Below are 27449 nucleotides of genomic sequence, written 5' to 3'. Positions count from 1 at the left end.
CGCTCATTAACACCATGGGCTAGTTTTTAGACTTCATTTAAATTGAACCACACAATATGAACTCTTCTGTGTCTGGCTTCTTTCCCTTAATGTCATTTTTTGTGCGAAATTCACGCATGTTGCGCTTCGGTAATTTATTTTTGTACTGTACTTCCGATTCTTTATTACAGATAATGGTCAGTCTCCATTTCGCTAAGAGCTTTTTTTCCTCTCCGAGTTGCTGATTCTAATCGCTGCCTTGGGCGATCTATAAAGCTGAGTGCTCGCTATGTGACCTCTCAGGGGTCGCCGCCTTGGACGATCAATAAAGCTGAGCGCGGGCTATGTGATCTCTGAGGGGTTCTTTCCAACCGTGTTGTTGACATCTTGAGCCTGCCAAAGACTAGAATAACCTGAAAACTAGGCTTCTCTGGGGTCTCGCTGAGAGGCAGCGTTAGAACCAGAAGAGAACATCGTCTCCAGAAGACATTTCACCATTTTCTTTGATGGTAAACAGGCTCACTTATACCGAATCCAAACCCAGGCGAGAAATATGGACTCTTGAAATGGTCGGTGAAAGGGGCGAAAGCACCAGGAAATTATGCTTCAACAGTTCACGACAAAAGGATGGTCTGAAACTGTGGCCAAACGCCGGCCCTTTCGTTAGGGCCTTGACCTGGGCTTCCGCCACGGGGCCGGGTCATGTGGCCAACGCAGCTCCACCTCCTACCGCGGCCAATGATGACGCCACCAGGTCGGAGCGGACAGACCGCGGTGACGTCCCCACTGCGGCAAACTCACTGAAAATCAAACCGCTACCATTAGGAGTCCTCCACGCTTAACATATCCATTCTTTCTCGTTTGAACATAACCAGGCTGCTCCTTCTCCCCATTTTTTGCCTTCTCGCGGAGGCTGAGAGACTAGCCTTACACAACATGGCTGCCTAGTGTGTCTGGTGTCCTAGAACGGACGGAAGCAGGTGACTCTACTCAACTTCCGACTTGGACTCCGAAAATCGGTACGTTATTTCCGGGGCTGGGTTAAGGCAGCGGTTCCGAGCTGCGACTGCGCAGCCTGGCCTAGCGCGGTCAAATTACAATACATAAAGTTGTCGGGGCGGAGAGGAAGGCATTACTCTTCTCGGACTGCCGGTTCGCTCGCGAGACTTGAGCGTTGCTAGGAGATTCGGCAGGCGGGCGGAGCCAGACTCGGCGGGGCGGGGAGGGGCGGGGAGGGGCGGGGAGGGGCGGGGCCACACTCGGCGAGGCGGGGTGGGGTGGGGCCAGGCTTGGCGGGTGGAGCGTGCTCGCGGTGGGCGGTGGCGGCGGCGGCCTCGCGAAGGTTCCAGATCCGTCGCGTGCAGGAGGCGGGCCGCGATCTCGCGCAGGGTCGGTGTGCGCGCGGGCTGCGGCGCCGCGACTCGTGCGAGTGGGCGTCTGCGCTCGGTTTGAGGGCTCCGCGCGGCGTTTCCTGTTCTCTCCTCTGCGCGGCTGCAGCTCGGGCCTTCGGCCTGATCCAGCCCCCATGGCTTCAGAAGAGGTAAGTGGTTCGGCCCCATCTTCTTCATGCTCCCCGGCTGGAGCTGCAGCGCCAGCCTCCCGCCCCACCGCCGTTTCCGTGGGTTGAGCCGCCCTGCGGCGACCCGGTGCCGCGGCAGTCGGCGCGCCGCCTTCCCTGGGGGACGCCTCATTCGCCCTTTCCTGCGCCGTCGGCTCCCCGCGCTTCCCCTCGGCCTCGCACCCCACCCGCCTGCCGGGCCGGAGCAGGGGTGTGCGGCGATTCTCCGTGCAGGCGATGCGGGGAGTGGGTCTGAGAGAGCTGCCCCCTGCGCGTGTTCCTCAGGCCCTCTCTGGGCTGGTTTCCCAGCCAGAGGACAGGAAGCTTCATTCAAGCAAAGCTGGGTGCAAACATGAGTGTCGTTTATGGTAGAGGGCGGTTGGAGGGTGAGAAGTTTTCGGTGCTAGCACTTGAATTCTCTTAGTCATGTTTTCTCTACACACGAGGAGCTGTGTTACTCTGGGCAAGTTGTTTAGCTTTTCAGTGTCGCAGTAGCATCCATTTCATAGAGTTGTTAAAAAGTATGATTTCTAGGTGTTTAAACCAGTGATTGGCAAACAGCAATCTGCTGTATGTGATTTTTAAAATAAATAACTTGGAAAATTAGTTGTAATTAATAGTAAGAAACCCAATGGCCTGTGTTAAAGCTCGGTAAACTCTGAACGTTGGAGAATTAAATTTTATGGAGACTTAGTTTGCTCAGTTAGAAAATGGGAATGATAGTACTTGTATTGCTCATTTCCTGGCCTAAGGGGGAGGTGAAGACGGAACAGTTATTCACAGTTAAGTGTTGTGTGTGTAGTAACTAGATTTGCTTTATGAAAACAAGTACTGGGAAATCCCAAGCCTTTTTTTTTTTTTTTTTTAAACTCAAAATCTTTTCTTTACATGAAGAAAAACTATGAGATTTGTGTGTTCTAGTATTAATCTAGGTATCTTGTGACAAGTCTTTTAAGGTAGGTCTTGGGTACTATGTGCCCCTAGGAGAGAACTTCACAGTCATGCAGGTGGATAGCTCAGTTATTAGTCCTCTTGAGAGTAGAGAACGTTCTCAGTTTAGGTACTTAGAAGTAGACATTTAAGGGCACTTCATTTTTGTTTTGTTTGAGGTAAAATTCAAGTTTTTAACCATTTTAAAGTGTATAATTCAGGTATTTTGTTTTTTTTTTAAGTATATTCAGTGTAGTGCAGCCATCACCACTGTCTAGTTTCAGAACATTTTCATCACTCCAAAAAGAAACCATTTAGTGTCTTTTAAACAATTGCTTCCCATTCCCCCCTCAGCCCCTGACAACTACTCATCTTATACTTTCTGTGAATTTGCGGATTCTAGGCATTTCATATAAATGGAGTCACGCTGTATGTGACCTTTTGTTTTTTGGCTCCTTCAACTTAGCACTAACATTTTCAGGTTCATCCATGGTGTAGAGTGTATTAATACACATGCTCTTTATGGCTAAAGAATCTATTATATGCGTATGGCACATTGTGTTTATCCTTTCATCCGTTTATGGACATTTATTTCCACTTCTTTTTTTGAGATGGAGTCTCGCTCTGTCGCCCAGGCTGAAGTGCAGTGGCACAGTCTCGGCTCACTGCAATCTTCGTCTCTCGGGTTCAAAGGATTCTCCTGCCTCAGCCTCCTGAGTAGCTGGGATTACAGGCGCGCGCCACCATGCCCTGCTAATTTTTGTATTTTTAGTAGCGACCGGGTTTCACCACGTTGGCCAGGCTCATCTCGAACTCCTGATCTCAAGTGATCTGCCCGCCCACCTCGGCCTCTGAAAGTGCTGGAATTACAGGTGTGAGCCATGGCGTCCTGGCTTATTTCCACTTCCTGACTAGCATAAAAATAATGCTGCTGCGAGTGCTGTGTACAAGTTTTTTGTGTGGATGTGTTTTCAGTTCTCTGGGGTATATACCTAAGAGTGGAATTACTGGTTCAAATGCTAACTTTTTGAGAAACTGTTAGACTATTTCCAGAGTGGTTGCATCATATTCCCACAAGAAGTGTTTGAAGCTTCTAGTTTCTCCACATCCTTATCAACATTTGTTATTTTCTGGGGTGTCCTATTTTTGTTTTTTGGTTTATAACACCATCCTGCTGGGTGTGAAGTGGTATCTTGGGAATTTGATATGCGTTTACCCCATGATGAAGATGTTGAGCATCTTTAATGTTCTTGGTGTCCATTTCTGTATCTTTGGAGAAATGTGTGTTGAATTCCTTTGCCCATTTTTGAGGCACATTGGTGTTAATGCCTCCTAGTGAAAAATTAGGAAATAGGAAGATAGAGCTTGAATGCGTTATGGGTAGGGATAAAAGGGAAATAAAATTTTTATATACGTAAAACAAATACATGCCAAGAAGGCAAGGAAAATTACATGATAAATTAGATAAGAAACTATCTAGGATATCTTAAAGTATTTGTGCAGAAAAAGCAGATTTTTGGTTTCAAGTCTGCCAACAACAGAACTGAGGAACTGTCTCAGTTTTAAGTTTTTTCAGTGGATACTTTATAATAAAAAGTAATTTAGAGCCAAAACTGGCAATAAAGAGGGCTTGGGAATTCAGCCATTGGGGGAATCCCTTGCCTAATTTGAATTACTTTTCTGATTCTGCTAAAGCATTCCTATTTCAGTCAAAAAGCAAAACCTCGTACTTAGACTTATTATATTTCATTTTACATTTCAATATTTTATGAATTAGGAATTGTAGAATCAGCGTTTTTTTTGAAACCATTAAAATGTATTATTTTGAACTGAAACATCTTGGTTCTATGCTCAAAAGACGAGTTTGCAAGAGTTTTTGTCATAGTAATATGAGCTGTTCTTGGAAGGGGAGAGTGTGGACAAGAGGGTTGGGCAGAGTTGAACTTTTTTTTTTTTGATACTGAGTTTTGCTCTTGTTGCCCAGGCTGGAGTGCAATGGCGCAAACTCGGGTCACCACAACCTCTGCCTCCCGGGTTCAAGCAATTCTCCTGCCTCAGCTTCCTGAGTAGCTGGGATTACAGGCACATGCCACCATGGCCGCCTAATTTTTGAATTTTAAGTAGAGACGGGCTTTCGCCATGTTGGTCAGGTTGGTCTCGAACCCCTAACTTCAAGTGATCCACCCGTTTGGCCCCCCAAAGTGCCGGGACTACAGGTGTGAGCCACTGCACCCGGCCAGAGTTGAACTTTTTATACCATGTCATCTGTTGTAGATAGGCAAAACTGGGGCATCTGAGTTAAATGAGATAATAAAAGACTAGTAGTAAAAGAAAAAAATTAGTTCTGTTATTGCATTTTATAAGACTACTAAGAAACAAAGGCTTTCTTTTTTTTTTTTTTTTTTTGAGACGGAGTCTCGCTCTTGCCCAGGCTGGAGTGCAAGTGGCGCGATCTCCTCCGCTCACTGCAAGCTCCGCCTCCCGGGTTCCCGCCATTCTCCTGCCTCAGCCTCCCGAGTAGCTGGGACTACAGGCGCCAGCCACCACGCTCGGCTAGTTTTTTGTATTTTTAGTAGAGACGGGGTTTCACCGAATTAGCCAGGATGGTCTCGATCTCCTGACCTCGTGATCCGCCCGTCTCAGCCTCCCAAAGTGCTGGGATTACAGGCGTGAGCCACCGCGCCCGGCCGAAACAAAGGCTTTCAAACGCTGTTGTGGGTCTGATATTCTGAGTTATAAAGCACTAAAAGACTTTTAAATTGAGCTTTTGATATAATCAAGCTGTGACACAAGATTTTTTTGGTCAAGTTGCTAGTATCAAGCTAGAGTGTAAAGTTACTGTAAGAAGTGAAACAGCTGTTTGGAAAGATCTTGTGTATTTGCAGTATGTCAGAAGGTAATTGGGGGAAAAAGACTTAGGCTCAATAATTTTCTAACATTGTCTTTAACTCTTGAATTTCATAAAATGTTGCCTCTCTCGAAAGTAAAAAGAAGTAGACTTTAATAGATGATGGATTGGCATGAGAAGAAAATGAGAACGTGGTGGCTTTTTCAAAAGATAATTTCCAAGAGTATGTTGCATTTTGGGTCTTTTGTCACCTTCTATGCAACCAACTCCTACACTTCTAACTGTAAGACTGACCCAGCTTCAGAGCAAGACTTTTTCTCAAAAGCAGAAATTTTTTTTTTTTTTTTTTTAAATATTTTGTCTTAAAAATTCGGACTCTCTTTATTTGAGGTATTTGAGGTGGGAAGATCAATGAAGACCAATCAGTGACAGAAAATGGAGCATTCATTACCTCAGTAAAGTTTGCTATGTAGCATTTTACCATGGTCACTGTGTGTTCTCTCATCTCTTAAATATTTTAAAAGTGTCTAACATCTAATGACACTCGGATTAGATGTTAAAGGAAATCTATGAATCCCTTGTCAAAAAAAATCTTTGTTTTACTGTTTAAATCGCAGATGTTTCTTGTAAATATTTTAAAGCAAATATAAACTGGAAAATTTGGGTGTGATTACCTATTTATTGTTTGTTCAAGATTGTTCAAAGTTTTCCTTTTGGGAAAAAAAGGAAGCTTGAGTTAATTACAGTTAATAAGCCGGAGGGAAGAACTGAAGTTGCAACTCAATCCTACAAAATTTAGATGAACCTCTTAATTTTTAGTGCTTATTTCAGTAAGTTGAAATGAGTGATAAGCACAATATCAAGCCATTTCCTTATTGATCATAGCTAACTTATTTTTTGTCTTAACACAGCTACAGAAAGATCTAGAAGAGGTAAAGGTGTTGCTGGAAAAGGCTACTAGGAAAAGAGTACGTGATGCCCTTACAGCTGAAAAGTCCAAGATTGAGACAGAAATCAAGAACAAGATGCAACAGAAATCACAGAAGAAAGCAGAACTTCTTGATAATGAAAAACCAGCTGCTGTGGTTGCTCCCATTACAACGGGCTATACAGTGAAAATCAGTAATTATGGTATGACTTGCTTCCCTATGGCCAGTTTTGCCTCCGAGCAACCTATTCCTCATAGTGATCTAACAAATTCATCTTTAAATGAGTTTTGAGTCTGTGTTTTCGGTGGCTTGGAGGAAGACCCATCAGTTTTTATTTAATAAAACTTTCTTTAGATAGAAATAGGAAAGGATACATTCTAGAAGCTGTTAACAAGAATAAAGTGATTTATTACAAAGATGAGGAGTAGCAACAAGGAAGGAACTTATTCTGAAATTATTCAGTATATATGAGGCACCGCTTTGGTGGTGGTGGTGGTTTTTAATCGTTTTATGTTTCACTCTGCCAACCACTACAATTAACTGAGGAGAGGAATCCAGTTAAATTCAGGAAATATTTTTGAGCACCTAATGTATATCACTATTGTGCTTGGACTTATGGATACACAACAGTGACTAAGACCCAATCCTTTCTCATGGTGTGGTTGGGACATAGACGTATAACTCATAGCATAACAATGTATTAGCAAAACAGTATTAGCAAAAACTAATACTGTTTTCCTTCAGTGGTGTATATAGTGTTTTTGTTTTGGCGGCAGTGCAACTTGAATGAGAGTGATGAGCTCTCATTGGAGCAAGGACAGTCTGGTTTTTCTTTGTGCTAATAATGTCTAGCACATAATAGGTAACATAGCTGAGGAAATAATTCTGGAGGTGAGGAACAGGGAGAATTAGAGAGATGAGTGTGAAGGGTGAGTTGTATGTTCAGCAAGTCAAAAAGGAAGGGAACGGCATGAGCAGAGGACACGAATAGACTTGGAAGGCATGATCTATTTTGAGTATTGTTATAGTGAAAAGCATGTGTATGTCGTGCTTAAGTGATACACTATATAGTACTATATGAAATTGTACCGTGTACTCAGTTGAGTATGGGAAACTGGTCTGAAGGTGTTTAGGATTATGGCATTTTAACCAGGAACATAGATTTGTGTTGAGGGAGAAACTTGTCAAACCGGAGGATGGACTGACTGGGAAGAAACCATTAATAAATGAAGTTCTCTGGAACCCTCTAGGGCATTTTTTTGATCAACACTATGTTTCTTTTTAATTTTCGTGGGTACATAGTAGGTGTATGTATTTATGGGGTACATGAGATGTTTTGATACAGGCATGCAGTGTGAAAACACACCATGGAGGATGGGGCATGTTTCTATTCCGTAGGACTAAGTGAGGACTAAGGAAGAGTCAGGGATATGTATGTATATATTCTTGATAAACAGAAGATGCTTTTTGTGAAGTTTTTTATTTTCTACAAATACGATGGTATTTTGTGAAGCGTATATATGTCTTGTATGTTGACAGAGTTCTTCTAGGTTAGAGACTTGCTAGTAAGTTGATAATACATACTGAAATGGCATTTAATAGATGCCAGTAGGTTTGTCAGATTTGGATGAAGAATTGGAGTCGTTTACATTCTGCTTTGCCCTGGAAAGGAATTAAGAGCGCTAGGATTCCATTTGTTATACTACTTAGAGAAGTAGAAATGGTTATGGAATTAGACAGTATTGATACTTAGCCATCCAGCTTAGTGGAGAACTACCGATATTTAGATGTAGGACAAAATTGTTTCCATAAAAGCAGTAAATGAACTAATCTTAAAGAATGTATTTAGTGATCGTATTTTTATTCTGAAGGATTAAAAAGAGCATAGGCTTTGTATTCAGAAACTTGGATTTGAATCTGAATTCTATCACTTGTTAGATGCCTAACTTTGGGTAGAGTACTTAACTGCTTTGAGGCTCCATTTCTCAACCTAGAAAATTTCTTGGGTTTCAAATTTTTTATGACTGAATTTTCATAATTTTACTTTCCTGAGTTATGAGCCATGTGCATTTGCTGTTCTAGAGATAGTTTCAGAGACTTACTTATGTCCCATCTTTTGTTGTCGTTGCCAGGATGGGATCAGTCAGATAAGTTTGTGAAAATCTACATTACCTTAAGTGGAGTGCATCAAGTTCCCACTGAGAATGTGCAGGTGCATTTCACAGAGAGGTGAGTTCTCATTATATTGGGAAAGACGGTGATCATTAACAGTCAACATTGCCTTATCTTGAGACTCTTTTCTTTGCAGTTTTAAAAATTCTTCTTAAATTTAGAATTAATTATCTTTTACAACTACTTTCAAGAGGTGAGCATTAACTGGCCAAATGCACACCCTGAAATAAAGCCAGCAGCTTTTTTCCCACTCTTACGGAGTAAGAGTACCTTTTCTTAGAACTAGAAAGATGATGTATTCACCATTGTGTTGCAGGTCATTCGATCTTTTGGTAAAGAATCTAAATGGGAAGAGTTACTCCATGATTGTGAACAATCTCTTGAAACCCATCTCTGTGGAAGGCAGTTCAAAAAAAGTGAGTGTGCTTTTTTTGGTCGTAATATTCTGAAACCTTACCAGATTGAACCTAGCTGATTTAGAATTGAGATGAACTGGAATGAATTTGTCCTGTAACAGGGACCACTGCCTGTTTTGTGAATGTTTTATTGGGACATAGCCAGGCTTATTTGTTTGTGTGTTGTTTGTGGCTGCTTTTGTGCTACAATGGCAAAGTTAAGTGGCTGCAGCAGACCACATGGCCCTAAATGAAACCTAAATATTTACTGTGTGGTCCTTGACAGAGAACATTTGCCAACTCCTTTTGTAGAAGAATAGGCTGTTGTAAGAATATTCCGTTAAAATCAGGAAGGAAGTAAATGTTTGAAGGTAGTTAAGAGTGAGACTTGAGTTTTATGCCAGGTTTACTGCTTATTGTTTGTGACCTTTGGCAGCTTAATCACTCTGTGCCTCAGTTTCTGCATTTATGCAATAGTAGTAATTTATTTCACAAAGTTGAAATGATACACTGAAGTGCAATACCATATGTAAAGTGCTTAAATTAATGGTAGTGTTGGCATTGTGCATAATACTCGTATACATAAAAGGAGGTCTTAAGTACTTAGCCTCCTTGGAGTTAGAAGCAGCTATAAAAATAAGGAAACTGTCTTTTAAAAACTACTCTATAATTTTTACTAAATCAGATAGTCCCTCTTTTCTGCCTAATTTGAATAAATGAAGTTTAATGCATTAGGTATATAGATATGCCATTCTGCCATCTGTTTTTATAATACATAATTACTTAACAGCTTACAGGTGATACTCAAATATAGTTAGATTCGCTGTCTTCCTGCACCCTTCTGCATCCACTAGTCCCGTACGTAGAGTACCAAAAGATCCCTAGAAGTCATATTGATCATTGTTTAAAGACCTGTACATTCATTGCCCTTCTTTCACACTTTCCAAATGCCTCACCTTACTCCATACTGCCTTATGTGACTTGGTTTCTTGCCTATCCTCGACCCCTCTTGTTATATTACTATCTCTCTCAGTCATCAAAATCCAGCCACTCCTCCTGCTCCTCAAACACACCAAGATCATCCCATCTTGGAGCCATTCTACATGGCTCTGCCAGCTCCCTTCTCCTGACCTTAAGCTTCAGCTCAGATTTTGCCTCAGGGAGGCCTTTCTAATGAAGTTCCTGCTCCCACCCCCATTAATACCTGCTTTGTCTTGCCAGCACTTTCTAGGATATGACGGTATTCAAGTTTTACTTATTTACGGTCTTTTCACGCCATGAATGTTCAGATTTTGGCCTATTCATACAAGTATTACTAGCACCCCAAATAAGTCTATACATACTAGGGACTTGATTAATTAAATAATTGTTTTGTCTTCTAAGCTGTATTTGTTTTCCCACTTTTCTTCCAGGTCAAGACTGATACAGTTCTTATATTGTGTAGAAAGAAAGTGGAAAACACAAGGTGGGATTACCTGACCCAGGTTGAAAAAGAGTGCAAAGAAAAAGAGTGAGTCTACTTTCATTTTTTAAAGAATTTTAGTGTATTGTTTCAGATCATAGATTTTTAAGTTTGTCTTTATGGATAATATATTTCTGCTTTCAACTGTCAGAAACTACCTGAAGAGGGCGCGTCCAGCAAGTTGCTTTTTAAGGTCTTTGTAGTTAACAGTTGGCTCTTTAGTGTGGTTCTTAACCCTAGGCACTTCTATACAAATACTGTGCCCATTCCCAGATACTCTGTTTCAGTAGTTCGAGAGAGGCTCGGATACCCCTGTATGTTTTAAATTTCTCAGATGTTTGTGATACATAGTTGTTTTCATTGTCACTGGTTTAGAGTGAAAAAGATAAAATATTTTTATCCTTCTTAATAATGACCTTTTAAAAATGTTTATTCAATGATACTTGCATTCTAGGTCAGTTCATCTTCTAGAGGTACTGACTAATTCAAGACTCAGGTCCAGATCTGTGTATCTCAGGCTTAAGAGGAGAGCTTTTCTAATTATAAAATACATGAGCTTCAGGGTACATCCATGTGTAATGTTTGTGATTTTCCCTCAATTTTTTTTTCCAAATTATGAGGAAACATGCTGTTAAAAAATGAAAACAAGTTAGAAAATCAAATCTTTACTTTTTTTTTTTTTTTTTTTTTTTTTTTGAGACGGAGTGTGGCTCTGTCGCCCAGGCTGGAGTGCAGTGGCTGGATCTCAGCTCACTGCAAGCTCTGCCTCCTGGGTTCATGCCATTCTCCTGCCTCAGCCTCCCGAGTAGCTGGGACTACAGGTGCCCACCACCTCGCCCGGCTAGTTTTTTGTATTTTTTAGTAGAGACGGGGTTTCACCGTGTTAGCCAGGATGGTCTCGATCTGAGCTAGTGATCCGCCCGTCTTGGCCTCCCAAATCCTTACTTATTTTACCTGTTAAAAATGAGGCCAGGCCGGGTGGCTTATGCCTGTAATCCTAGCATTTTGGGAGGCCGAGGCGGCGGATCACCTGAGGTCAGGAGTTTGAGACCACCCTGGCTGACATGGTGAAACTCCGTCTCTACTAAAAATACAAAAATTAGCCGGACATGGTGGCACGTGCCTGTAATCCCAGCTACTTGGGATGCTGAGGCAGACAGAATTGCTTGAACCTGGGAGGCAGAGGTTGCAGTGAGCCAAGATCGCACCACTGCACTCCAGCCTGGGCGACAGAGCAAAACTATCTCAAAAAAAAAAAAAAAAAAAAAAAATCATGGGAAATCCCTGTGCCTAAAAATAGCCCCTTACTATTTTGATGACCTCTTTCATGCACCAAGTGTGTGCATGCTTGGTAGGTGTGTGTGGTTTTCATTAAGATGAACAGGCGTGCCATTTTGATTGTGAATATCTTTGGATACACTGTCTTCCCTCTTATCCCTCTACTTCCTGCCAATGTTAACAACCTGAATTATAGTATCTTCCCCCGTGCCTTCATTTCTCCATTGTTGTATATGTTTTCTTTTTAAAGGAAGCCCTCCTATGACACTGAAACAGATCCTAGTGAGGGGCTGATGAATGTTCTAAAGAAAATTTATGAAGATGGAGATGATGATATGAAGAGAACCATTAATAAAGCCTGGGTGGAATCAAGAGAGAAGCAAGCCAAAGGAGACACGGAATTTTGAGACTTTAAGGTCCTTTTGGGAACTGTGATGTGATGTGGAAATACTGATGTTTCCAGTAAGGGAATATTGGTGAGCTGCATATATAAATTTGACAGATAGCTATTTACATAGCCTTCTAAGTAAAGGCAGTGAATTCTCCATTTCCTACTGGAGGATTTATTTAAATAAAATATGCTTATTAAACACTCCTGCAAAGATGGTTTTATTAGTACCCTGGTCATTTTGTTCAAGGAAGGGTTATAATTGCATTCTCATGTGAAATATAAAAAGCAAGTCTTGCCCAATAAAAACGCTACATTGTGTGTATTTTTTGTTCAGCTAAGAATTGGAAAAGTATTTGCTTGCCTTTAAGTTACTGACATCAGCTTCCACCAGTGTAAAAATTGAGTAAAACCTGAAGTTTTGCATAAAATGCAGATCGGTAGCTGTGCTTGAAGGTTGCTGTAGAGCATCTGACCCCTTATTACCACCTTAAGCAATGTGTATGCCATGCATTACCATGCACTAATTCAATCACAGGTGTTTCTATCTAGATTGAAATGTTTGTCAATGAATATAGAATAGAAACTAAATCTAAACATGACAATAATAGACACACATCTTTGTATGGTACCAATTAGTTTTGCCATGGATCAGATGGTTCATGAAAGTAATAACCATAAAGCAAAAAATAATCTGAAAGCCCATCTATTCCTGTGCTCAATAAAGTTAAGTTTTTCTTCCTTAGAACAGTTTTATGATTTATTTGCCTAGGAGTATGTCAGAAAAATGAGGCTTCTAGTAGGAATTATTCCTATTGCCCCTGAAGTCAGGACCAGTGCCTGTGATCTCCATTACTATATTTTATTGGAGGTATTAACCAACACAGATCAGAGAAAGCAATTGAAGCCAGGCATGGAGGCTGGTGCCCATAATCCCAGCTACTCAGGAAGCTAAAGCTGGAGGATCACTTGAACCCAGGAGTTTAAGGCTGCAGTGAGCTATGATCATGCCACTGTACTCCAGCTTGGGTAACAGATTGAGAGCCTGTCTCATTAAAAAAAAAAAAAAAAAAAAAAGCCATTAGACACACAGGAAAAATCCAGAAGGGTAAACTAAAGCTACAATTAATAGGGGAATTTGGAAACAGTGGTAGGATTTACAATACAGAAACAGCTTATGTATAGGATAGCTGTAAGTAAATACTGAAACGCATTATGCCTCTGTAATTGGTGTTGATACATGAACAGAATAGCAGACACAATGCATATGAAAGTTACAGAATATGGTAATAGTGGGATAAAGATGGGTTTTTAATGATGGTAAGATAACTGAAAATAGGTATATAGATACATTCCAAGCAGACTGAAGATCTAATTGTAAAAATGAAAGCATATGGGCCGGGCGCGGTGGCTCACGCCTGTAATCCCAGCACTTTGGGAGGCCGAGATGGGCGGATCACGAGGTCAGGAGATCAAGACCATCCTAACACGGCTAACACGGTGAAACCCTGTCTCTACTAAAAAATACAAAAAACTAGCCGAGAGAGGTTGTGGGCATCTGTAATCCCAGCTACTCAGGAGGCTGAGGCAGGAGAATGGTGCAAGCCCGGGAGGTGGAGCTTGCAGCGAGTTGAGATCAGGCCACTGCACTCCAGCCTGGGCAATAGAGCGAGACTCCGTCTCAAAAAAAAAAAAAAAAAAAGAAAGCATACAAATATTAACTAGAAGAAAATGGGGGAAAACTACATTATATGTGACTTAAAACCTAGAAGAAACAAAACTTGATCAGTTTTAACTACATAAAAATGTTTATAGGACAAGAAAAACACCACCACAACCCAAAGCAAACAATGTATTGAGAGGATTCCAATAATTAAGAATACTTCATACAAAAAGAAATGTAAATGATCTTTAATCTGTAAAGATGCTCACCTTGTTCAGAAGAGAATAAACCAGTTTCTTTTTAGCTTTCACTGGAAAAAGTTTTAAAAACAAATGTATTCGGTGTTGAGGCTGTGGAGAAATAAGGACACACATATGGGAATGGAATGAAAAAGTTAAACTCTGGTTAACGCTCAAGAGTATTTAGGTGGGTGCAGTGGCTCACACCTGTAATCCCAACATTTGGGAGGCCAAGGCGGGCGGATCACTTGAGGTCAGGAGTTTGAGACCATCCTGGCCAACATGGCGAAATCCTGTCTACTGAAAATAAAAAAAAACTAGCTGGGCATGGTGGCAGATGCCTGCTACTCGGGAAGCTGAAGGACAAGAATCACTTGAACCTGGGAGGCCAAGGGATGAGAATCACTTGAACCTGGGAGGCTGAGGGACAAGAATCACTGGGACCCAGGAGGCACAGTTTGCAGTGAGCTAAGATTGTGCCACTGCATTCTAGCCTGGGTGACAGAGTAAGACTCTTGTCTCAAAAAGAGTATTTGGTAATAACCATCAGAATTACATATGCATTTATCCTCTGACTCAGAATTTTAACTTCTTTCTGGGCTCTGAAAGGTGCATTTACAAAAATTTGGAATGCTATATGCAAAAGATCAGAAATACCCAAGTGTATTAAACAGGAAAGTATTAACGGTTCATCCACATGAGGGAGTCACAAAACAATGAAGATTTCTGTATAACGTAAAATGGTCACCAGGATAGAGTAAGGGGAAAAGCAAAGTGCAGAACATTTACGGTATACCTACTGGGTTTGTGTAAGAAAGGGTGAGAAATGCGAATGTATGCACATAGGTGTATTTGCTTGTTTCAAAAAGAAACTCGGGTAAACCCAAAGCTAATAAAAATTAGCAGGGGAAGGAAGGAGATGAGGATGGAAGCTACTCTGTGAATGTAACTTTTTTCTAGAGTTTTGACGTTAGAACCATCTAAAATTTAACATGATTGATAAAGTAAAAAATGACCCTAAACCTACCAACACATTGTCTTAGTCTATTCCTGCTGCTGTAACAAAATGCCACAGACTAAGAATTTATAAATAATATTTATTTATTGCACTTCTGGAAGCTGGGGAAGTCTAAGATTTGGCACCAGTAGATTGGTGTCTGGTAAGGGCTTGCTTTCTGCTTCCAGTATGGTGCCTTCTTGCAGTATCGGAAGGGTAAAAGGGACAAACTCTCCCTCAAGCCCTCTTAGAAAGGCACTGATCCCATCCATGAGTGTGGAGCCATCCTGGCCTAATCACCCCCTAAGGGCCCCACCTCTTAATAATGTCAATGCATTGTGGATTAGATAGCAATGTGAATTTTAGAAGTACACAAATGTTCAAACTACAGCATGTATATACATCAAGTTGGTAGTACAAACTACTTCCAAATAACTAGAACACAAGTGTTCACCCATTGGTAGTGAGATGGATTCTAAGGACAAAAAAAACCACAAGTGAATCTAAAACTATAATCACTAGCATTAGCAGTAAAATTATATTGAAACTTTCAATATAATTTATGATAAAGGTAAACAGGCTGATGTCATTAGGAGCTAAGATTTTTGTATTTGTATTAAATACATTCTAAAATCAATAAAAACTCGCCTTTTTTTTTTTTGAGACGGGGTCTTGCTCTGTTGCCCAGGCTGGGGTGCAGTGGTGCAATATCAGCTCACTGTAACCTCTGCCTCCCAGGTTCAAGGGGATTCTCCAGCCTCAGCCTCCTGAGGAGCTGGGATTATAGGTGTGTGCCACCACGCCCAGCTAATTTTTGTATTTTTTGGTAGAGACAGGGTTTCACCATGTTGGCCAGGCTGGGTCTCAAACTCCTGACCTCAAATGATCCACCCGCCTCAACCTCCCAAGGTGCTGGGATTATAGGCGTGAGCCACCGCACCCGGTCTATTTTTACCTTTTAAAAAAAGACTTGCCTAGGTAGGCCCGCTGAAAGGACCTAAATGCAATGATGATAATAGCCATCAGCACTGCCTAGTGCTCAGTGTGGTCTCTAAACACTATTTCCTACAAAAAGGTCCACGAACCCTTGGAAAAAAGTGTCTGAGGCAGGAAATGCACAAAGTAGACCTGGGTTAGCTTATGTCAGAAAGCAAGGAAATACTGAATAATTCTGTACCAATTCAGGAGGATACAGTAAACAACTTAAGGGGCTCCCACTGGTAATGGGACAATTTGAGCATCAAGAAATAATGAATGGAATAGATTGAAACAATATACACAAAATTTGCAAGTTCACTACAGTGAAAAATAAATGATTGTTACCATTTTCATTGGCTAGAGTACCAACTCATTTACTCTAAAAATTGTTAAAGAATCATGCATTTATCTTGAAGAAATATATTTCAGGAAAATAAATTGCTGATAAGGAAAAGTTCTTGACAGAAAAATTCTAGCCAATACAGAAAAATTATGAAATTAGAAAACTACAATTGCAAACCTTAATAAAACAACAGATCAGAGTAACAATCACCAATGAAAAGCAAAAACTGTGCTTGCTTCAGCAGCACATATATTAAAATTGAATGATAGAGAGATTAGCATGGCCCCTGTGCAAGGATGGCATGCAAATTTGTGAAGTATATTAAAATGCTGTAAAACAAAAGCAAAAACCATTGAGTGGCAGGTTAATGAATGTTTAACTTCAAATGCAGGGACCAGGCTGATCCCACCTGAACCTACTGGTCAAGCAGCATTCAAAGTTGGACAGACAGATAACGTGCCTTCTGGTGTAACAGTACACAGCACTGCTGATGAAAATTCATCTCCAAAACACGGAGCCTGAATCTAGGCCAGTCTCAATGTAACTACCAGTTTATAGGGAATTTGGGTGACAGGAATAAATTTAAAAACACACGAAAGAAGCGAACAGCTAAATGTTGGACATTCTACAGGAAAAATGGCCTGGTTTCTCCCACAAATGAATGACATAAAGGAGTGGAGAAGAGGTTTATAGAACAAAAGGGATGTAAGAGATGTAGCAACCAAATGAAATACATGGATCATACTTGGACTTACTCAAACCAAAAAGATGTGGGGTGTCCTTTCAATGATATGCCAGAAATCAGTAAATCTGATTGTTCTAGTTATGATTTGCTTAATACTAGTTACTAGTTATTAGCTAGAACATTCCAGTTGGTAAGTTGTCATACATATTTAAGAAATATGAATCCAAACTAGATTGTGATGATTCCCTCATAACTTCACCTCCACCTGAGTTTCGGACTCTGCTATCCAGCTGCATGCTAGTCTTCATCAGATGACACAGGCATCTCCAACACTGCATGACTGGATGAACTCGCTTATCTTCTGTTTCCCCTAAATCTGTCCTTTTTCCAAATTTTCTATCTTGGAGTTGCCCTCTACCATCTATCTAGACACTTTTATCAGGAACTGAGAGAGCCATCTTTACCTCTTAGATATAATCAGTCTTGTAAGTCTTGCCCAATTTTCTTTCCTAAAACTTTAAAAATCTGTCCTCTCTTCTCTAGTAAATACCACAATGTTAGTTCAGGCCTTCATCTTCCTCAACAATTAAGACATCCTCCTAACTGGTTGTCTTGCCTGTAGCCTTTTCCTCTCATGGCCATCTGCCACACAGCCATCACTTACCTGTGTTACAAACTGATGATGTCATTCCTGTGCTTAAAACTATCTAATACCTGGTATGTCAGTCTTAATTCCTTCACATGATTTGTGAGATCCTCCACTATATGAGCCTTGTCTTGTGCTTCATATATCTGATCCACTGAAGTGACTGTGGTTCTCCGATGCTAGAGTGCCTTTGCTTCTTTGTGCTTTTGTTCCCTGTGTGCAGAAAAAAAATCTCACCCCTCACCTCCTGATTTATTAATAAGTTCTCCAGGAATATTTTCCTGATATTAAGTGGGTACTTCAATATGTGTATTTTTATCAATGGGCTGATCACACTGTTGAGTTACTGAATGAGAACTTTGTGCTACCCTTACTCATTTCTGTTATGAATTAAATAAACATAAAAATATGGAATATATACTATTCCAACAAAACTTTTCCTCTTTGGATGGAAACCTTCAAGGACTTAAAGAGGCATAATTTGTTTTAAAGTCCCTTAAGGATGGACAAGAAAACACTTAGTGGTTCTTTTGTTCAGCCATCACACAAAGAAGTGGAGCATTAGATAATCCAGAATAGCAGCCTTGCTATCCAATCTACTGTTTATCCAACAATAATAGGAAGGGGAGCTCTGCAGGTCAGGAAAGCTAGCCCAGGATTACAAACTGCCATAAATGAGCTACATGTCAATTAGTTGGATTATGTATAACATTTTATGAAATAATGCTCTTAAAAACAAAAACCCTTATATGTTACTAAAAGATTAAACTTAAAAGGAGGGTATAAAAAACATATTCACAGAAAATATTTATTATACTACTCATTGCACTATGTATGGAACAGTATGTTTATTAAGTCCAAGAGAAAAGATAATTCACTGACATGAAACACCCAAATTTCTTCATTTTAAAAGTAGTTTAGAGATAGCATCAGGTAGGCCAAACAACTGTACTGGGCCCCTGTAGAGCTTAGGGTTTGGTCTATTAAAAAAATCTCTTCTTGCTGGAACTGGTTTCCCTGCAAGCTCAATAGGTTCTGGAGCTCATTTACCACATTGCTCGCTGGATTCCAGAAAGTTGCCCGTGGTCAGCTAAGTGACGGAAGACTATACGACTAAGCCTCCAGCGCCGCTTCACACCACGTGGACGGGACGTCATAACACACCGATTCCTGATTCTAACGGGGCAGCTATCCCGGGGGAGGGCAGCAATTTCTTCATCGGCCACGTCCTAAGGGAAATGACATTATTACACAGATCACATTACATTGTTGCACATGTATTTTGCTCCTTCTCACTGGCAGTTAACTTTCTTTTTTCCTTTTTTTTTTTGAGACAGAGTCTCGCTCTGTCATCCAGGCTATGGGTGACAGATTGTGCAATGTCACAATCTCGGCTCACTGCAACCTCTGCCTCCTGGGTTCAAGTGATTCTCCTGCCTCAGCCTCCCAAGTAGCTGAGATTACAGGTGTGCACTACCACACTCAGCTAAATTTTGTATTTTTAGTAGAGACGGGGTTTCGCCACGTTGCCCAGGCTGGTCTCAAACTCCTGAGCTCTGGCAATCCACCTGTCTCGGCCTCCCAAAGTGCCAGGATTACAGGTGTGAGCCACAGCACCCGGCCACTGGCAGGTAATTTTCATTGCATGAGTACCATCATTCATTTATCCATCCTACCTTTGAGGATCATCTGTCTCATCTTCCGATTTGAGCAAATATGAATAGTACAGCTACATACTTTTGTTTAAGTCATTGGTAAAGTATGTGAATGTATTTCTGTTGCCTCCTCACGTTTTTTGAATCACAGAAGTTTGAAACCTCTGGGCCAATGATCAAAGAGGAGGGAATATGGCTTGAGATAAGACTAGACAAGGAGGAAGGAGAGTATCACATGGAGCCCTGATGTTTATGGTAAAGATTCTGACAACTGGAGAAGTAAAGGGGAGAGATCAGATAAGGTTTATATTTTTAAAAAATCATTTGCAAGGTAGAGGATGAATCAGGTAAGGGCAAAGTGGTTGAGGGGAGAAAAGGGGGATTACAGCAGTAGCTAGGGCTCAGGTTTTGTCAGTAGAGATTTCTTCCTATGTATGTGTTCAAGAGTGTGAGTGTTCATAATATTCACTTTAATCTGATAAGCGTGCTGACAAGTATGATGGACCCTGTGCTAGACTGTGGTACAAGCAAAATAATTAACACATTAAAAGAACACAAATTAAATGAAAGTATATACAAACCAAAAATTAACACAAAAGCTTATGCATGTGTTACCATTATGAACTAACAGAATTACATAAAACAACATGATTGCCAGGTGCGGTGGCTCATGCCTGTAATCCCAGCACTCTGGGAGGCTGAGGCAGGCGGATCACCTGAGGTCGGTAGTTTGTGACCGGCCTGACCAACATAGAGAAACCCCGTTTTTACTAAAAAGACAAAATTAGCTGGGTGTGGTGGTGCATGCCTGTAATCCCAGCTGGCCGGGAGGCTAAGGCAGGAGAATCGCTTGAACCCAGGAGGCAGATGTGGTGAGCCGAGATCGTGCCACTGCACTCCAGCCTGGGCAACAAGAGCAAAACCCCATCTCAAAAACAAAACAAAACAAAACAAAAAAACCGAAAAAACAACATGACTGAGCCATTGAGTAGTAAACAATAAATGCTATACAAGGAACTGGAGAGAAGAAATGACTGGGCAGGAAGATTGAAGCCAAGTTTCATGGAGGTGGACTTTAAAGAATTGCTAGAAATTACTGATTGATTGATTGGTTGGTTGATACATACCCCTCCTTGTTCCCCGAAAGATTTAAGGCAGTTTACAAATGAGGAAACTGGGGCAAAGAGAAATGAGAGTAGAAAAGATAAAAGCCTCAGGAACACAAAAGTGCATGCTGTGAAAGCCTGTAAGTTTGTTAGAACTGGGACATAAATTTGACTTGTAACAAACTTAGCAGGCAGCAGAGAACCATGATCAGTTTACATGATTCAGACTCTGCACAGTTATTGCTGCAAGTCATACCAGAGACACTTCTTCTGGGTGTCTTCATAAAGGTACTCAAACAACACACCCCCAGCTGTATTAAGGTATAACTGACAAATAAAAATTGCATATATTTAAGGCATACGATGTCATGATTTGCTGAACATACACATTGTGAAATGATTACCACAATGAAGCTAATGAACGCATCCTTCACCTCACAAGATTACCTTTTGTGTGTGTGTGTGTTAAGAACACTTCAGATCTACTCTCTTAGCAATTTCAAGTACACAATACAGTACTATTGACTATAGTCACGGTGCTGTGCATTAGCTCCACAGAATTGATTCATCTTACAACAGAAAGTACACGCTTTGACCAGTATCTCCTGATTTCCCCCTGCCCCCCATACCTCCCATACACCCTAGTCCTCCTAGCTCCAAGCAGCCACCATCCTGCTTCCCTGCCTCTATGATCAACGTCTCGAGCTCAGTTTCTTGGGGTACCCATATATATATATATATATATTTTTCAGACACAGTCTTGCTCTGTCACCCAGGCTGGAGTGTAGTGGCATGATCTCGGTTCACTGCAACCTCTGCCTCCCAAGTTCAAGCAATTCTCCTGGCTCAGCCTCCCGAGTAGCTGGGATTACAGGCATGTGCCACTTGCACCCATCTAAGTTTTGTATTTTCAGTAGAGACAGGGTTTGGCCAGGTTGGTCTTGAACTCCTGACCTCAGGTGATCTGTCCGCCTCGGCTTCCCAAAGTGCTGGGATAACAGGCGTGAGCCACTGTGCCTGGCCTGCCACTTCTTATTACTCCCTAAATGTAGGAAAGTAGCTTAATGCCACTTTAGTGTAAGCCATAACCCAGTGGTCCAAGGCCCTCAGTTTTCTGCTCCTCTGGCTTAATCCAGACAACACTAAAAAGAAACCATAGTAATAAATAGGATGTATATCATTCTGTCAACTTCTCTAAATGTAGTTTTTTAAAAATCTGAGTTCTCAGTAAGTTGAGTGGCCTTGAGTTTAATTTATATCTCCCTAATAAGCCTGCTTAATGCAGATATGCTACATCACCACTTAGGTGCAGGGCTTTATGCTTCAGAAAGCCAAGCAGGTCTACCCTCCTCTTATTCAACCCAAGCAGTATGACAAGAAAGTAAGCCTTAATGGAAAGGCACTTCAGCACACAGAGGTGGGCAAGGGAGTTCAGGGAGACAGGCTCAGAATGGTACTGGGTAAGGAACAGTTTAGGCTGTGTGCTAGGCACATAGCCTTCAACATCAGCAATGCCTCCCAATGCCTTGCCAGTTAAAAGATTGCAATGAGGCTGGGTGCACTGGCTCACGCCTGTAATCCCAGCACTTTGGGAGGCCCAGATGGGTGGATCACGAGGTCAGGAGTTCGAGACCAGCCTGGTCAACATGGTGAAGCCCTGTCTCTACTAAAAATACAAAAATTAGCTGGGCGTGGTGGCATGTGCCTGTAATCCCAGTTACTTAGGAGACTGAGGCAGGAGAATTGCTTTAACCTGGGAAGCAGAGGTTGCGGTGAGCTGAGATTGCACCATTGCACTCCAGCCCGGGGGACAAAGGGAGACTCCATCTCAAGAAAAAAAAAAAAAAAAGCAAGATTGGGATGAAGTCAGGGAGAGACCTTAGGTGAAAATAACACCCAGTTTACCAGTACTTTCTAAGGCTGGCATAATGAAACAGTTGAAAGGCTAGTTAGGAGTGAATAGTCTTTAATTTGAAACTCACCAAAATCAGTTTCAAAGCTATTTGTTTATATTGATGTGGATCTTTTTCTCCAGAAATTATATTGATACCAAGTCAAAACAAACAGTATCAAAAGCGATCTGATGTGAGTTAAGGATCTTGTGGTACAAAGGGACTCATCTTAATTAGCTAACCTGAAGAATTTTTGGCAAAATGGTATTCTTCCTGAGTGAATTAATACGTAGCCTCTCATCTGCGTATTCATAGGCCATTTTTCGTCTCTTCACATCGCGCCACATTCTCCAGTCTACATAGTGACTTCGAACTTGGCCTGAAGCTGATGAAGGAACCATCTGAAAGACAGAGACAAGGGACCAGTGAAGGATAGCCAGGCCCACATTCTGAGTGTTCCTCAATCCTGCAATTCTCTTTCTGCCACTATTTATGACCTAGTATTCTTTTAAGAGTTGTTTTAGATCAGTTTAATAATTTAAGATAATAGACTTCCTAATTCAGAATAAATAAGTTTTATGGATGTATATTAAGTCAAAATCATAATAATATAATGCAATAACATATGTATTGGAAGGTGAAAGACAGATTTTCAGAAATTTTTATTATTCTGTTCGACCTGTACTTAGGCCAATGAGTACAAATGGCTCAAAAATCGAAAAGGTATAAAAAGACACACAGTGAAAAGTTCCCCCGCACCTCATTCCTCACCTGCCCAGTGACTCCCATGCCCCACAGGTATCCACTGTTTCTAGTTTCTTGTATATCCCTCAGAGATTTTTGTCTGTATACACTCCCCTCCCATTTTTCATTCCCTCTTCTCAGTTAACAATATACGTTAGAGATCTTTCAATATCTGAATGTAAAAAGCTTCCCCATTTTCTTCATATTGCATAATCCACTATATAGAAGCATCATAATTTAACCTGCCACGTATTGCTGGACAGACCTCACTATTTATCATTATAAACAATGCTACAGTGAATAATGTCTTAGAAATCATTTCATATGTATTCCTATATATCTTGAAGATATATTATTATTTATTTATTTATTTTACTTTTTTGAGATGGAATCTAGCTCGGTCACCCAGGCTGGAGTGCATTGGCGCAATCTCGGCTCACTGCAACATACGCCTCCCGGGTTCAAGCAATTCTCATGCCTCAGCCTCCTGAGTAGCTCAGACTACAGGTGCCCGCCACAACATCTGGCTATTTTTTGTTTTTTGTATTTTTAATACAGACGGGGTTTCACCATGTTGGCCAGGCTGGTCTTGAACACCTGACCTCAAGTGATCCATCCATCTCGGCCTCCCAAAGTGCTGAGATTACAGGAATGAGCCACTGTGCCCAACGAGGATAAATTATTGGGAGCAAAACTGCTAGGTCAAAGGGTACTTTAAAACTATCACTGACCTGATACTTCTCAGCACTAGTTGTCCAGTAATAACACAGTATATTCCTTGTTGTCTCACATTTTCATGGTGATAATTTATAGTTTTGACTGACAGTATGGGCAAAGGGAGTATAGATCGCAAGAAACGTAAGTCTCTCTCAAACCAGAGGAAATATTACACGTTAATTGCCCCTATAGAAAAATGATGGCTTCTGATAAGTGATGTTTGTAAAAGAATTATATGTATAGCAGAATATAAAACTGAAAATAAGAATACTATAAATAGAAAGCCAACATTTTTTCAGTCTATTAACAAAAGATAAACTGAACATCTTCAGTGCTCACATTACTAAACAAAAGTTCCATGGGGAAATATAACAATTCTGCAATCACCTTTTGGAAAAAAGATAAGCAGGAATAGAATGTAAACATTGATGTGGCATATGACTGAGTCCAGTGAATGCCTTGGTAACCATGGCTGGAAATGCTTGTCCCAGAAACACGGGCTTTGAAATGTTGACAGAATTTTGACTAAAGTGGGGTCAGGGGAGGGGAGAAAAGCTAGTTTGTCCAAACAAAACACAGAAAAGAACAAGATATATTCATAAGATCAAGGAGAAATCATTCTGGCTGAAAGAAACCATTCACATTGAGGGGCAATGTGAGGTTTGCTTTTACCTATGAAATTGAGGGTGCAGGGGATTTAGAAAACAAGATTAAGCATTTCTTCTTTGAATTCTTTTTCCAAGTATTCCTAATCAAATTCTCCTAGAAAACAAATTTTCATAGAATGAAATAGTCTTTCATTCTATTTTGCATACCTTGTTTTCTTACTAGAAAAGTAATACACTGTTTTTTTTTTTTTTTTTTTTGAGACAGAGTTTTGTTCTTGTTGCCCAGGCTGGAGTACAATGGCATGCCCTCAGCTCACTGCAACCTCTGCCTCCCAGGTTCAACCGATTCTCCTGCCTCAGCCTCCCAAGTAGCTGGGATTGCAGGCGCCCACCACCACGTTCGGCTAATTTTGTATTTTTAGTAGAGATGTGGTTTCTCCATGTTGGTCAGGCTGGTCTTGAAATCCGGAAGTAATACACTTTTAAAATAAAATATTTATTGACCTATTACATTATTTCTTCTGTGAATGCTTTATGTCCTTTACATTTCTACTGTGGTGTATTTCCTTACCAGCTTATAATGGTGCTTTATAGATTAAGGCTGCATCTATTCTGCTCTGTACACACATCTTATCCTGCCCCCATCTCTTACCCCTCTTCAGCTCCTAAAACCTTTCCACTGGGCCCTCTCAATCCATGGTCTACCATCAAAATCTTTTAAATTCTGAACTTCTCTTAACATCTCCTTCACCTTTCGCTCTGGCCAAATTTTAAATCCCTCCTCACAGCTTTTCCTGTAGCTCCTTTTTCTTCCATTACTGGGCCTAGAGATGGGATAGGTAAGTGTCTTCCTTGCTCTTCATTGCAACTTCCATTTCTCCTTCCTTCCTAAAAGCTCCTGGCTTTGACTCATGCCATTGGGCTTACTACCTTCCACCACCTCTCATCATTACAGTCATCTACCAAAGCCCCTGCCACTCCCTTTCATTTTTCCACGATTTTGGATCCTGGCTTACTGTCACTCCCTCCAATATTCTTGCTATCTTAATTCCTGGTGATTTCAATATACATGAAATTATACCCTAATCACTCTGATCTCTTAACACCTCTCCTTCAATGATTTTTGTTACTGTTGTTTAACTATTCAATTCCATGCCCATGTCGTGGGTATTTTATTATTAATTAGTGCAAGTTCTCCATTATCTCACTTTGTATATCTCATTCTCTATCACTTCTTTCTAGCTTGCTCCTTCTAACACCCCAGTAACAATGCTTCTGGGACTTTCAATCCATTGATCCTACCATTTTTCACTTTTTTCACTCAGCTTTTGATTTCCTTTCGTCCTCTCTCACCCAGCCTGAATTCCTTTGTTCTATAAATACAATGTTCTCTCGAATACACCATCAACTCTCTGGCCTCTCTCTCACTTCTCTGTACTTACTCCAATTCTTCTGACCATTCCTTCTGTCCATTTCCAACTCTTTTACATGATCTCTTTCCCCTTAAATCTCTGACACTTGCTCCCACATCCTCACACTCAGCTGATGACTTCACCTTCTCCTTAATTATAAAATTAGAAGAAATCAAAAGAGCATTTCTATAAATGCTCACCATCACAGTGACTCACTTACTAGCATCTGTATCATATGTTCTATATTCCCTCCTGTTATCAGAGATCCACTCTGTCCAATAGAGTAGCTGCTAACCACATAGGGGTATTAAACACTTGTAATATAACTAGTACAACTGGGGAATGTAATTATTTTAATTAATTTAAAATTAAAAACCAAAACATTGTAAACATTAAACAACTTTATTATTTTGGTAGAACTATATTTTCCATTTTAATTATGGGAAATTTATCATCCAAACTGAGATATGCTTTAAGTGTTTGAAAATCTAGTATGAAAAAAAGAATGTAACTATTTCATATGTCATTGTTATATTGATTCCATGTTTAGAACCACAATATTTCAGATATACCTGGTTAAATATTATATTAAACTTAATTTCATCTACTTCTTACTTTTTAAATGTGTCTACTAGAAAAATTTTAAATTACACATGTGGTTCACATTATATTTCTATGGACAACACTGCTACAGATGAACTGTTCAAGTTCCTAAGATCATACTTCATGACTTCATGCACAAGACCGCATCGCCTTTTTTTTTTTTTTTTAATGTTTTTGGTATTTTTACGGCTAGTCAAGTGAAGCAGTGGGAGTGGAGAAGGAACAAATAAATCTGTATCTGGTTGTGATCAATTAGTTTTAAACATCACTGTACTCGAACCAGCCTCCATTGCCTCTTACCTACATAAAGGTACAGCTCTAGCAATTCTTCCCTCTTCTACATAATCAATTTTTAATACTACAGGATCTTTCCCTTTCATACACAAACATGCTGTTTTCCCTGCCATGTTAAAACAACCCCCCGTCGCCCCCGTTATTGACCCATGTTTTTTTGTTCTCCTTTACAGCAAACCTCCTTTAAAAGCTTATCTATACTCCAATTTCTTTCCTCCTATTCTCTAGAACGTTTTCGTCTCCATAACATCATCAGAACACCTGTGATTAAGGTTCCAACAACCTTCACATTGCTAAACTCGTCAGCCAATTTTCAGCACTTCTTTTTAATTGATTTATCAACTTTGAGCAGAGTTGCTCACTCCTTACACTTTGAAATTCTGTCATCCTTTGCTTCCCGGCCATCCCACTCCCCTAGTTTTCCACCTCCCTAGCTGACAGCCCCTTTCAGTCTCCTTTGCACGGGTCTCATCTCTTAACGTTAGAAGTCTCTGAAGGCTCAATCCTCGTACCTCGTCTCCCATCTACTCACTCTCTTATAAATCGGAGTCAATCTCACATCTTTCAATACCAGTTAGTTATATGCTTACGAAAACCAAATTGACATCTGCAGCTCGGATCTCCCCTGAACCAAGCCCAAGCGGGGAAGAGGGCGGAGGGAGAACCCCTGGACTAGTCCTCACTGAGCACTACAGGTGGCAGAGTCGTGGGGGACCCGTGGGTTACGAGATTCAGGGGTGAGGGGTAGCGGTGTGGATAAAGGTAGGAGCCTGACCTGCTTGAACATCCGAAGCAGCGAGCCCAGCATGAAGGCCGCCATGTTGTCCGCCGCAAACTACAAAGCGCTGCAACTTTATTGACACTGCCGAATAGCCTAGGACACGAGGGGCGGGGCCTGGGTCGCCTGCGGCGGGGTGGGGCGGGGCGG

General features: G+C 40.9%; 2 protein-coding genes, 1 long non-coding RNA gene and 1 other non-coding gene across 4 annotated transcripts; 2 read left to right on the top strand and 2 right to left on the bottom strand.

Moving 5' to 3' along the window:
- The first annotated feature begins 1287 nt into the window (after positions 1-1287).
- CACYBP (calcyclin binding protein) lies at positions 1288-12157 on the top strand. Its single transcript, XM_007989421.3, has 6 exons — positions 1288-1519; positions 6227-6446; positions 8377-8473; positions 8733-8832; positions 10224-10321; positions 11802-12157. Exons 1-6 carry the CDS (start codon positions 1505-1507, stop codon positions 11956-11958), a joined length of 687 nt encoding a protein of 228 aa, XP_007987612.1. The 5' UTR covers positions 1288-1504; the 3' UTR covers positions 11959-12157.
- A 625-nt stretch (positions 12158-12782) lies between these two features.
- On the bottom strand, positions 12783-15651 carry LOC119619722 (uncharacterized). The gene is made up of 2 exons (XR_005236226.2): positions 13872-15651; positions 12783-12984 (listed from the first exon to the last, which is right to left on the bottom strand). It is a non-coding gene; the product is annotated as an uncharacterized lncRNA (long non-coding RNA).
- A 736-nt stretch (positions 15652-16387) lies between these two features.
- LOC119619816 (U6 spliceosomal RNA) lies at positions 16388-16490 on the top strand. The gene has a single exon (XR_005236270.1). It is a non-coding gene; the product is annotated as a U6 spliceosomal RNA (small nuclear RNA).
- A 1794-nt stretch (positions 16491-18284) lies between these two features.
- MRPS14 (mitochondrial ribosomal protein S14) lies at positions 18285-27408 on the bottom strand. Its single transcript, XM_007989419.3, has 3 exons — positions 27297-27408; positions 22386-22544; positions 18285-18719 (listed from the first exon to the last, which is right to left on the bottom strand). Exons 1-3 carry the CDS (start codon positions 27339-27341, stop codon positions 18537-18539), a joined length of 387 nt encoding a protein of 128 aa, XP_007987610.3. The 5' UTR covers positions 27342-27408; the 3' UTR covers positions 18285-18536.
- Between the last annotated feature and the right edge of the window lie 41 nt (positions 27409-27449).

The sequence above is a fragment of the Chlorocebus sabaeus genome, chromosome 25 (assembly GCF_047675955.1).
Source record: "Chlorocebus sabaeus isolate Y175 chromosome 25, mChlSab1.0.hap1, whole genome shotgun sequence".
NCBI classification, from domain to species: Eukaryota; Metazoa; Chordata; class Mammalia; order Primates; family Cercopithecidae; genus Chlorocebus; species Chlorocebus sabaeus.
The sequence above is the reverse complement of the archived record's forward strand: the minus strand, read 5'-3'. Positions and strand labels throughout refer to the sequence as shown.

Bases quoted from the DNA above. Each gene is read 5' to 3' on its own strand.
- MRPS14 (XM_007989419.3), bottom strand. From the start codon at position 27,341: ATGGCGGCCTTCATGCTGGGCTCGCTGCTTCGGATGTTCAAGCAG. The intron at 22,545-27,296 runs GTCAGGCTCCTA...TCTGTCTTTCAG, and splicing joins TGCTTCGGATGTTCAAGCAG to ATGGTTCCTTCATCAGCTTC. The intron at 18,720-22,385 runs GTTAGCTAATTA...CATTTCCCTTAG, and splicing joins TTTTGCCAAAAATTCTTCAG to GACGTGGCCGATGAAGAAAT.
- CACYBP (XM_007989421.3), top strand. The intron at 6,447-8,376 runs GTATGACTTGCT...TGTCGTTGCCAG, and splicing joins AGTGAAAATCAGTAATTATG to GATGGGATCAGTCAGATAAG. The intron at 8,474-8,732 runs GTGAGTTCTCAT...ATTGTGTTGCAG, and splicing joins CAGGTGCATTTCACAGAGAG to GTCATTCGATCTTTTGGTAA.